We start from the raw sequence: 12,274 nt of genomic DNA, 5'->3' as shown, positions 1-12,274 counted from the left end.
AGGCGGGAGACTAACATTCTGAGGCTGAGAAGGGCTATAGCAAGACCCTATCTCAAAACAAAAAAAATTTGAAGCATGAGGAAATACCTATGATCTCAGCACTCAAAAGCTACCTGCAGTAAGGTCAGCCATTCTGTCCTTGGCTGTATAAAGTCTAACCTGCCTAAGCTACATGATATCCTATTGCAAATCAGAGTTAGGAGGGGATCCTCCTCTGTCGATATTGAAGTTTTTTGTTTCGTTTTGTTGTTTGTTTTTTTTTTTTAACTTGACAACTATTTTTTTTTTTTGAAACAGTATCTTCCAAAACAGCCCAGTTTGGCTTCACACTGGTGACTGTCCTAGTAGGTCACCCTCCTGAGCCCCTGGAGCACCAGGTGCACCCACCAGTCACTGCAAAGTTTGCCTTCTCCTTTGCAAACAAGATTCTGAGGCTGGGGCGGTTGTAGGAAGGGAGCTCTCAGTGGATGAGATCTTGTTACTTTTGCAGAAAATCAGGCTTTGGTTCCCAGCTCTCAGGTGGTGGCTCATAATCCTTTGTTAACTCCAGTTCTAGGGGACATGATGCCTCTTCTGACCTCAACAGACACTAGGGACACACACGGTGCATGTATACACATGCAGACAAAATACTCATACACACGAAATGCAAATTCTAAAATAAAAAAACCCTCTAGAAATTAAAAATCTAATGTGCAATTAATTTATGTTATAAAATTGACTTATAAATTCTAGTTACTAAAGATGGTTAAAAACCCAAAATCAGCCAGATTGTGGTGGTGCACGCCTTTTAAATCCCAACACTCAGGAGGCAGAGGCAGGCAAATCTCAGAGTTTTGAGGCCAACCTGGACGACAGAGTGAGTTCTAGGGCAGCCAGGGCTAGACAGAAAAATTCTGTCTTGGAAAACAAACAAAACAAAATATCCCTAAGCCAGCACAACAGTTGACCAGAGCACCCTCACTGCTTTTTCTTCTTGGAGAAGGCTGGTGAGACAGGTTTGGTTTTCCTGGATGCCACTATGGAGAGCAAACTGGCCTTGAACCTGCAGCAATTTTCCTGCCTCTCTATCTCTGGATTACAAGAGTGAGCCAGCCAACACATTGGGCTCCTGGTCTCTACAGAAAAAGCTAATACACTGAGCTATCCGTGTCCTTGGAGTGCCGGGAAAGGAAGGAGGGGACAGGATTTACAACTGATGTATGTTCAATTTCTGCCAAAGCAAACAAAAATCCCTGGGCTGTGGTATAACCTTGAGGAAAGCAGCAGAGATTGGTTATAATGCAAAATCCCTACAATACAGGAAAGAACCCAACCAACACCCCCCCCCCAAAAAAGGAGGAGGAAAATACTAAATCAATCAACATAAGATGCTCAAGGGCTGAGGAATTAGCTCAACAATGGAGCCTATATACAAGGCTCTGTGTTTGAGAGGGAAGAAAATTGTTCACATGGGGCTGGTGAGACAGCTCAGCAAGTCAATTCTCTTGCAGAGGACCCGAGTTCAGTTCTCAGCACCTGTATCAGGTGGCTCACAACTGCTGCCCCTAGCTCCAGCACCCACTGACCTAGGCCCTCTTCTGGCCTCTTCCAGCACTGCACTACAGCAGAACAGTTTTTTAAGAAAAGAAAAAAAGCCGGGCGGTGGTGGCGCACGCCTTTAATCCCAGCACTCGGGAGGCAGAGGCAGGCGGATCTCTGAGTTCGAGGCCAGCCTGGTCTACAAGAGCTAGTTCCAGGACAGGCTCTAGAAACTACAGGGAAACGCTGTCTCGAAAAACCAAAAAAAAAAAAAAAAAGGTTATTTTAGGATTATAGCTTTGAACAGTCACTCGTGTTTAAAAACAAGGGAAGAATTAGTCATTTTGGTGTAATTATGATGATAATAGTACTGTGGTATCTTTAAATAGACTTACATTTGAGAAGTACTGAAACACTAATAGATAAAATAAGACATCTGAGATCTGTTTCAAAACAAAGGGCTGAAGTGATGGCTTCTTGGTTAAGAGCAAGTAAGTACTGGCTGGACATGGTGGCCCACACCTTCAATTCCTAGCACTTGGGAGGCAGAGACAGGTGGATTTCTATGAGGGACAACCGGCTGCTCTACACAGCAGGTTCCGGGTCAGCCAGAGCTACACTGTGCCACTCTGCCTCAAAAACAAATCAAAACAAAAAAGCCTGTATCCCAGCAGCACTTAGGGACACTGAGACAAAACTGCTTCAGGCTAAGAAAGATTCCATTGGAACTCAGCAAATAAGAGTACCTGCTGCTCTTCCAGAGGACATGAGTTTAGTTCCCCGCACCCACATGGTGGTTCACAATCATCTCTTAACTCCAGTTCCAGGGGATCCAATGCCCTCTTCTGACCTCTGTGGGTACCAGACATGCACACAATGCATATACATAGGTACAGGAAAACATACACAGAAAGTAAAACTAATAAATCTTTAAAAGTGGTATCTTGGGAACTGGAGTGATGGTTCAGTGGTTATAAGCACTGACTGCTCTTCCAGAGGACCCAGGTTCAATTCCCAGCACCCACATGGCAGCTCACAACTACCTGTAATTCCAGTTTCAAATGACCCAAAACCCATGGCAAAACACCAATGCACAAAAAATAAAAATAAACACCAGGGCTACACAGAGAAACCCTGTCTCAAAAAACCAAAATAAATAAATAAATTTTTAAGAAAAAATGGTATGTCTTTCTTGGTGCAATGGTTTGCACCTTTAATCCCAGCCCTCCAGTGGCAGAGGCAAGTTAATCTCTGAGTGCTAGACCAGCCTGGTCTCCAGAGCGAGACCCTGTCTCCAGAAGGGGGCAGGTTATAAAGGAAAAAAACGAGTTCATGTTCAACCTCATAGTGAATTCGAACCCATCGATGGCCACAGAAGATCCTACTGAAAGAAAAGAGGGGGTGACTAAGGCTACACTAGGGTTCCACTGAGGTTCAGAGCTGTACATGTTCCGTATGGTAAACTTCAGGAAACGGATTTTCCCAAAGCCACATTGAAGGCTGCTGCCTGCATTATTCATTGTAAGGCAACATCATCATAATGAATTTCCTAAAACTTCTTCTCAGCATAGTATAAGAAAGTCGATAAATGAATTATTTGACCAGCAGGAGAAAAAACACACCCCAGAGTAATGAACTGTTTAATCCCAAACCCAGGGTGCAAGCAGAACAAACCCCAAACACCAAGTGCAAGGTGGCACTGAGTCTGCTATAAAATGCACCAAAGGCAACATCTCTGACAGAGAAGAAAAGGGCAAAACCAGCGAAGCCACTTCCTATGCCACCTTCTTTTCCTTGCCAGCCTCATCATGCTGGATTCCAAGGAATTGCTAAGATCCTCCAGAGGCCATGTCCTCAGAAGTGGCAGGAGTGGGTGGGAGTCCAAGTAACTGGGAGATCAGATACAAAGAACAATAGCTAGTGAGCAAAGCTATATATATAAGGGAGTCACGTTCACCACTGTTTCAGAAGAGATTTATAAATGCAGAAAAGGGGAGGATAAAAACTTCTCACCCCTTGAGACAGATTTGTGAATTTTTAAAAGGGCTTGTTGTGGGTGCCTGGTGCTCAGGCCTGCATTCATGCACACCATACACACAAAATCGTATGTGGACTCATTTAATCATATGGCATGTAGGCAGGTATGATGACTCAGTGAGGAAAAGTGCTTGCTACCAAGCCTGTCTGAGTTCAATTCCCACGGTAAAAGGAAAGAACTGCAAGTTGTCCTCTTGTCACCACACGCCTGCCGTAACAGATGTGCATACATATATGTACATGCAAGTAAATGGAAGTTAAGACACAACTGCATGATCATGATTATACACGCGTGTACAAATGACACACAGCTCTGCAAGAAAAAAAAAAAAAACCACAGAACTGAGCACTTAAGAACTGGATTTCTAGGGGCTGGAGAGATGGCTCAGCGGTTAAGAGCATTGCCTGCTCTTCCAAAGGTCCTGAGTTCAATTCCCAGCAACCACATGGTGGCTCACAACCATCTGTAATGATGTCTGGTGCCCTCTTCTGGCCTTCAGGCATACACACAGACAGAATATTGCATACATAATAAAAAAAAATATATTAAAAAAAAGAACTTGCTTTCTAGCCGGGCGGTGGTGGCCACACCTTTAATCCCAGCACTCGGGAGGCAGGCAGATCTCTGTGAGTTCGAGGCCAGCCTGGTGTACAAGAGCTACTTCCAGGACAGGCTCCAAATCTACATAGAAACCCTATCTCAAATAAAAAAAAAAAGTTTTGATTTCTTCTGCTGTCTCTCTTCCTGTTCAGAGGTAGCCATCATTCTGTGTTTCTCACCAATAAATCTCTGCGGGGTGGGGGGGGGGAGCTCGTGATTTGGGGGGCTGGAGAGATGGTTCAGCAGGTTAATAGAACACACTATTCTAGAAGACCCAAGTTCAAGTCTGAGCTGCCCATGGAAGGCAGCTATCTCACAACCAGGCAACCAACTCCAGCTCCAGAGAATCTGATGCCTTTGGCCTCCACAGGCACCTGCACTCACAAGCACATACCCACACAGAGACCAGTGCATATTATAACTAATAAAAAATAAATCTAAAAGTTTTTATTTCTGCATAACTACACCCAGAGCAAAAAAATGCTTCTTCTAGAACTGGGATGTTAACAAACAATATTAAAAATAAGCCTTTGTCATTCCTGAAACACTTAAAAAAAATGAGGGGATACAGTAGGTAGTCACCCCCCAAAAGAGGGGGGCGGTTGGGGATTCTCTCTTTAAGAGTCCACCTTGAGCTCAAATTTATCCTCCTGCCTCAGCCTCCCAAGGAAGACAATCGCAGTGGCATGGAACACAAGGAAGAGCTATCGGCCAGTGCTGAGGCTGCTAGGCAGAGACTTGATAGACTGACTACCAAGGCAATCCCAGGTACCTCCCACCAAGTACCTGTCACCAAGGGGAAGACTATAGTATGTAAACCAACCTAGTTAGGCAAATTTTCTGTGTTGTTTTAAGAGAAAGTCTCTTTACATAGCCCTGGCTGTCCTAGAACTCACAGACTGGCCTCAAACTCACAAAGATCTGCCTGCCTTGGCCTCCCCAGTGCAAACTTAAAAGCAAAGTGAGGACAAGGATGGAGAGGCGCTGGATGCCTAAGAACGCTTAATGCCACCCTCCACTCCTCCTAGACAGGGTTCTCTGTGTAAGGGCCCTAACTGACCTGGAACTCTTTTTAGACCCAGCTGGCCTCAAACTCACTGAGATCCGTCTGCCACTGCCTCTGCCTCCCAAGTGCTGGAGCTAAAGGTGTGCGCCACCAATGCCCTACATACTTATCACTCTTGTGGATCGGGCTTCAATTCCCAGCACCCACATGGTGGCTCAAAACCGTCTGTTACTCCAGTTCCAGGGACTCGATACTCTCTTCTGATCTCCTCAGGCACCAGGCACACACATACATTCAAGCAAAACAGTTATGTACATAACATAAAATAACTAAGTCTTCCAAAAAACAAACCACCAGTAATGAGCCAAGTTATTACCCCCAGATCCAATCTGAAGATGGGAATCCATCAGCCCTGTGGTTTTCTTTCCAAGAATGCATGGCCTGATCTGGTCATAAGGAAAAACCAGAGAGACTCAGTCATCCTGAGAAGCGGTGTTCTTTAAAACTCTGAAGTGCAGGATGGACTAGAAATAGAACCCAGAGATAAAAGAGTGCTTGCCACATTAGAAGGGAACTAGAGTCCAGACAGCTGAAAGGACTGTCTATGTGGCACTGCGAGCTAGGATTCTGGAGCACAAGAGCACATCCGATGAGCAGGTTTGCCCACCCTATAATTCCAGCACTCAGGCTGAGGCAGGGACTCATGGGGAGTTCAAAGTGAGACAGGCATTATCTCAGAATGCACTAACTTCCTGAAATATGAAAATACACAAGCTGGGTGTGGTGGCTAAACCTGTAATCCCAACTCAGAAGGAGAGAGGATGGGGAAAGAGGGTCTCGGTTCAAAGCCAGCCTGGTTCCATGTAATGAGATTGTCTCAAAAACAACATGTCAGAATTTCTATACTTAAAATCATAAATAACTGAATCCAAATGCTCAAGTCAGAAAGGAAGTTCCCTTCATAGGCTGCTTGCCTACCATGCATGAATCACTAGCTCGTCTGATGCCTAGAACCACATAAACCAGCCCTGACAGGTCACACTAAAATCCCAGCACAAGGAGGTCATCGTCAAACTAGCAAATTCAAGGCCAGATTGAGAATAGGAAGACCCTGTCTCAACAACAAAAAGCAACCCAGTATGGTGGCTTAATCCCAGCAGTTGTGAGGCAGAGGCAGGAGGTGAATCTCTATGCTTACTGGAGGTCAGTCTGAGCTATACATCAAGTACCAGAGCCAGCCAAGGGTACATTAAGGAGACCCTGTCCCCCCCCCCCCAAAAAAAACAGGCAGTGGTAGTGTATTGTATGTCTTTAATCCCAACACTAGGGAAGCAGAGGCAGGTGGATCTCTGTGAGTGCATGGACAACCTGGTCTATAGAGTGAGTTCCAGGATAGTGAGGGCTACACAAAGAAAACTTGTCTCAAAAAAAAAGAAAGAAAGAAAGAGAGAGAGAGAGAGAGAGAGAGAGAGAGAGAGAGAGAGAGAGAGAGGGAGGGAGGGAGGAAGGGAGGGAAGGAAGGAAAAGAAAAAATAATCTACAGTAGAATGACAAAAATCCTAATTTAAACTCAGTGAATTCTTTGTCTGCTTTGTGTGTTTGTTTTTTGAGACAATTTCTCTGTGGAACTCTGTAAATCAGGCTGGCCTCAAACTCATAGAGATTTGCTTGCCTCTGCCTCCCAACCTCCCAAGTGCTGGAATTAAAGGCATCTCACTCTGTAGCCCTGGCGGGCCTAGAGCTCACAAAGATCTCCCTGCCTCTGCAGATTTAAAGATTTCTAGAACTAAAGGGGTTAAGCGCCACTCAAAAGTCCTCACACTAATTTTTAACTTAGTGGACAAGGACACTCTGAAATATGCAGAGCACACATTTGAAAACCAGTATGTATGACTCAGAAAAATCACAAGCTGGGGGTGCATGAAATGGCTCAGCACTTGCTGCTCTGCCAGAGGACTGGAGTTAGGTTCCCAGTGCCCACATGGGTCTCTAACTTTAGTTCTAGGAATCCACACCCTCCCCTCCTCTAGCCTCCCTGGGTGCCAGACATGCACATGCATGCGGCACAGATATATGGCAAGCAAAACACGAATAAATATATATGTATATGTATGTATGTATGTGTGTATGTATGTATGTATATATATATATGGTCCAAAGCTACAAAGAAACCCTGTCTCAAAAAAATTGGGGGGGGGGGGGGGAGATCATCCAATAGCCAAATCTAGAAGGTCAATTTTTTTCTGACTACTCAAGCTTCATAGTTCATTCTAAACACTGGAATGGCTGATTGCAGCTCAAACCAATACTAGAGAGGTTTTACACCTTTGTATGCTGGAGGTTCGACCCAGGGATCCAACAGTAAGAACTTGCCATGTGTGAGACCCAGGTTCCATCCTCGGCTGAAATAAAGGGGAACAAAAATAATAGAAAAGAAATATATAATCTCCAACTGGATATTCAAGTTTTCATGAAATATATTAAATACTTTAAAAAATGTAGTAGGGTCTACTGGGTCAGGCTTATAATCCCAGAACCTGGCAGGTTGAGGGAAAGCCAACCTGGGTCATACAATTAATAATAACAACCATGGCAGCCTGGTACGAGAAGACCAACTTAAAAATAAAATTAAAAAATAACCAAATACTTCAAATTAAAGGAATATGAGAATTGGAAGCACACAGCAAGGCTTTGCTCCCGTCACCACTACTGTCTTTATGGCATTCTACATAAAGATTTCTAAAGCTTCAGCATTAACATGGCTAAAAATATCTTATAAACCAAGCCCGAGACCTCTTCATAAGCATACTAAACAGTACCAGCCAAGGCAACCAAGAGCCTGGAACAAAGGTGGCTGGGTTGAGTGCCTTTTCCAAGACAAACGCCAGCGTCCTTCTTTGAAAAGAACACCCTATTTTCCTCTAACCTGCCACATACATTTTTTACAGACTATAAAATATATTTTAAGCATTCTATATTAATTTTAATGCTACTCCAAGATAACTGAATTTTCCTAAGCTTTCAAAATAAGCACAAAAAAAGTCTACCATGAAAATACACTCAAAGTCACCACATTCCAAACTAAAGGTGACATCAAAGAAACCATCTGATCGCAAATAAAGGACATAGCAATGATAGCATCTAAGAATATCCTCGCTAGGAAGTATGGATGAAAACATATGCTATTATTTATTTTGTGACCAAAAAGATATCTGAACCATTGTGCTAAAACATTTCAAACAAAAAAGTGTTTTTAAGGAGGGAACACCCCAGTCAATGGCTATATAATATTTAACCTGTCTATAAAGGACCAGTGATGGGTGGATGAGAAAAATCCAGTGTGTGACTTACTTAAATCTGAAAGTAAGACAAAAAGAGTGTTTAGGTCATTAAGGGTTCTATTCACTTGCTCATTGCAATTCAAAGAGTGGCCTTTGCACACACCTCTCCAACCAGACAGCAACCAATTGTTGTGCAATTCCTCCCTCCAACGCTTCACCTCTGCTAATATACAAAGGAAAGGACTTTCCATCGTGGCCCTGCAATGAATCTTTGTTAACTAAAACTCTATTCAGAAACAGTCGTTTAATTTTCTTAATTCAGCATACAGAAAGCTGTAAAGAGAACGAACACAGAAGATTTATTATATGCAAGAAGGTAAAGCCAATTTTTAAGAAATACTCTTATGTTTTAAGGTTCGGCCTTTCTTTGGCGCTGGGTTTGGGGGGGAATCAGCACCCTTCCCTCCATCTTCAGTACAGTCAAAGCACTGATCAAAATACCAACTGAGGGGAGACCTTCATTTCTGCCTCCAAGGCTATCTGATTTAGCCTTCAAGGTTTTTTGTTGTCCTTTTAATCCAAATACCTACAGCAAAAGCCTAACCACTGTTAAAAGAACATTCATCTTCAGAGCGTTTTATGTAATGTATTCCCAGTATACACCTCTTAATCCTGTAAAACAGTTATTAGTTAATGTTGCAATCAGCTAGGGAAAAGGGTAGAAGTAGGCACTCAGGTTCGGTTTTAATACAGGTTTCGCATGGATTTTTCTCATTCTGAGGTCTACAAAGCACAGAGGTTGAATGCCATTAAGTTTCCTTATTTTGGTGCCTTTTCATCCCTTTTGATTAAATAATTTAAATTCTGTTTTCCTTCCTAGTAGCGATCACATATTTAACAAAGCACATTCCACATTAGGGATAAAAGGCTGGTCAACTTAACTCCACGGCTGGATCGCCTAGAACATTTTTTGTAGGCAGAAAGATAAGCAAGAAACCAGGAACAGAGAGTACCTGTTTGGGGCTAAATGCAGGAACATGAGAACTGGGAATTCCAGGGTCAAGAGGGAGAGAGATTACTTTCTGTTACCTTCTCATGATCTGCACCCATTAAAGGTGTACTACCCAAATAAAAATCCATTCCTTTGAAAGTGAGAACTGTAGTCTTTACAATAGGCGGTTCGGGGACACAAGTCTACCGAGGCTTCAAATAACCTGCTTTTTTTTTTTTTTTTTTTTTAACCAAGAGCATCTGCTTTTGCCCTATCTAAATGCTGCTGTAAACGCAGGGTCAGCAAAGTGCGGGTGAGCCTTCTGCTAGCGCGGTGTTCCTCGGGCTCTCCAGACAACCCTCCTGAGCGCCTCCTCCCTCCCTACCGTGCATTCTGAGCGGCTCTGCCGATTCCCACATAAAGTGGGTCCTGGCCGCCATCTTAGAGAGTCATTCACACCAGTCGGACCGTGGCATCACACTTCCCAGCCTCCCAGAATCGCCCCCCGACCACTTCCTCCCTGCTCTCCATCATCTTGCACAGGGGGGGTCAAACTCCAAGTCTGGGGCAAGCAGTGTCTCTAAAATCTACATAATATAAAATGTCAAGTCTGACCACAGAACACAGGAGCTGAGCGAATGCGGCAATGCACGTGTTTGCATGTCGGTGCGTATCAATTTCCCATGTAGAGACCCACAGGAGATCCACCAAGAGATTAAAGAGAGCACTTCGCTGAGGGTTTCCACTCCAAAAACCCGCCAAGTGTTTCCTCCTCAACACTACAGATATGCTCCTAGAGGGTAGGGACCCGGGCCGAGTGAGGGGTGGAGCAGCACCGGCAAAGAAAGTTCCCATCTGCTCGCGCTCCAGTTGCGGCAGTCCCCCTTCATCTCGGGGCACGGAGACCAACTGCGTCCCAGGCCTCCCTCTCTCCCGCGCCTCAGGAACCACGTAGTAAACACCCGCAGTCCCGGGCGGAGCGCACCTCCCCCAGGCCTGCGGAGGACAGCCCGGCAGGTTATGAATGGCCTGCCCAGCTCCTTTTCACACGCGGGCACGCGCACATGCGCGCTCCAGAGGCCAAGATTTAATACTCCGGTAACAGCAACGGCCAACAGAATCAATGGCCCTCTATCAGACAGACAGAAATGCGCTCACGCTTCCCAGGCCTCCTGAAAGAGGATCCAGACCCGGCGACACAACCCATTTCCCTACGTTGACTCTAATGAGAATGTTCCCCCTAATGTAACTTCACACACTGGATAGTGGAAATTCAAAGTACGCCTAACTTGGAACCTTCCAGGATATTCGATATGGGGAAAAACTAATTTCCACAGACGATCAAAGATTTGCTGTGTTCCTTCTCAATAAGTCAAAGTATGAATAAATCCTCATTGTATGTAAGGATGCATTCTGAGGCCTCTACCAGTTACCGGACACACGTTTCTGGGAGCAAACAAGATCTAAATGCTACCAACCTATGAAAAGCACCATTTGTTTTTATCTTTCACGCGCAAAAAAAAAAAATAGAGAAACTTAAAAGTCACACCTAATCGCTAGAGATTTGCACTTTTTGGCTATTTCCTTAACGAGTTCGGAGGTTGTTGGATCTCCTGTAAAAACCGCTCGGTCACCAGCGCAGCGCGGGAATGCATCCGCGGCGCCTTGGCGTTCACGCTCCCTTCCCCACGAGCCCTGGGACACGGGCAGCCCATCTAGCCGCCGCTGCCCAGCGCCCGGCAGTCCGCTCCACCCCACTGCACCGACAGCAGAAGCATCTGCCGCTGCAAGAATCTTCGGAGAGGAGCGGTCCCTGCTCCGGGTGCCTGCCACCTCCCGGTGCCGCACGATGCCTAGCACGGCTGCGGCACCCGCGCAGCCCGGCTCTACGGGCGCTCCGGGACCCGGCCGGCCGCGCAGTGCTGCGGGGTGGCGCGCAAAGACGCGACCCCACGGGACCCACTGCTCCCGCTTCCTCGGTGGCAGCACAGCAGTCGTCCGCCCAGAGAGCCGGAGCCAGCCGCGCGTCGCCGCTCCGCCCGTGGCCAGCAACGGGCCGGAGAGGCGCCCGAGGTGCCAGCGCGGCCCCGGGCCTCGTGTCACTCACCGTTTGAAATGCTCGATGATCTTCTCTTCCCGCACGTTCTCCGGTAAGTTTCCCACCCAGAGGTGCCTGGTTTCCCGGACCATGCTGGGCGGCGTGCCGGCGACCGTGGTGGCTGGCTCCCCCTCGCCGGCTTCGTACGCGGCCGTCAGCGCTGGGAGGCGGGCGCCGGGGCGGCGGCGGCGGCGGCTGCGGCGGTGGCGTCGGCAGCGGCGGCGGCTCCTCCGGCTCCCCCCGGTGCAGAGACCATCCCTCTCCCCCAGGTTCTGACTCTCGGGCCTCGCAGCTCCGCTCTGCCGCCACCACACACCCGAAGCCGACCCTCGCGCTCCGGCGGCGCATGCGCGCGGGCGGCGGCGGGCGGGGGAGCGGGAGGAGGGGCGAGCGAGACCCGGGCGGCCGCGACTACGACGGAGCCGGCGCTGTGGCTGCCGGACGCTTCCCACCGGCGCGCGCGGCCCGCCTCCCGCCGCCTGGCCACCGCCCCCTGGTCGCGGGCGCGCGCGCGTCCTCCCGCCCCGACGCCGAGTTCCTCCCAGCTGGCGCGCAGGCGCGCGGGGCCCTGAAGTGAGAGGAATGCGGAGCCGGGAAGCGGCACCCGCGCACTCAAGTTAGTGCGCAGGCGCGAAGCGGGGCGGGAGCCTGGCAGCCCGAGGTGCCCGGGGATGCTGGGGCTGCTTTTTCCCCGCGTTCAGGCGTTGCTCTGGGGAAACACAAGTGAACCGGGTTAGTT

At 47.3% G+C, this 12,274-nt stretch overlaps 1 protein-coding gene across 3 annotated transcripts in view; it reads right to left on the bottom strand.

Moving 5' to 3' along the window:
- The window catches only part of Spen (spen family transcriptional repressor), a 75,918-nt gene extending 64,072 nt beyond the window's left edge, over positions 1–11,846 (bottom strand). For all 3 annotated transcript variants that reach the window (XM_038332986.1, XM_038332988.1, XM_038332987.1), the window contains exon 1: positions 11,545–11,846. In XM_038332986.1, coding sequence (XP_038188914.1) covers positions 11,545–11,627 — 83 coding nt within the window. In that variant the 5' untranslated portion in view covers positions 11,628–11,846. The remainder of the gene's footprint in view (positions 1–11,544) is intronic.
- Between the last annotated feature and the right edge of the window lie 428 nt (positions 11,847–12,274).

Source organism: Arvicola amphibius, chromosome 6 (genome assembly GCF_903992535.2).
Source record: "Arvicola amphibius chromosome 6, mArvAmp1.2, whole genome shotgun sequence".
NCBI lineage: Eukaryota > Metazoa > Chordata > Mammalia > Rodentia > Cricetidae > Arvicola > Arvicola amphibius.
Note: the sequence above shows the minus strand (reverse complement) of the source record. Positions and strands in the feature narration are given on the sequence as shown.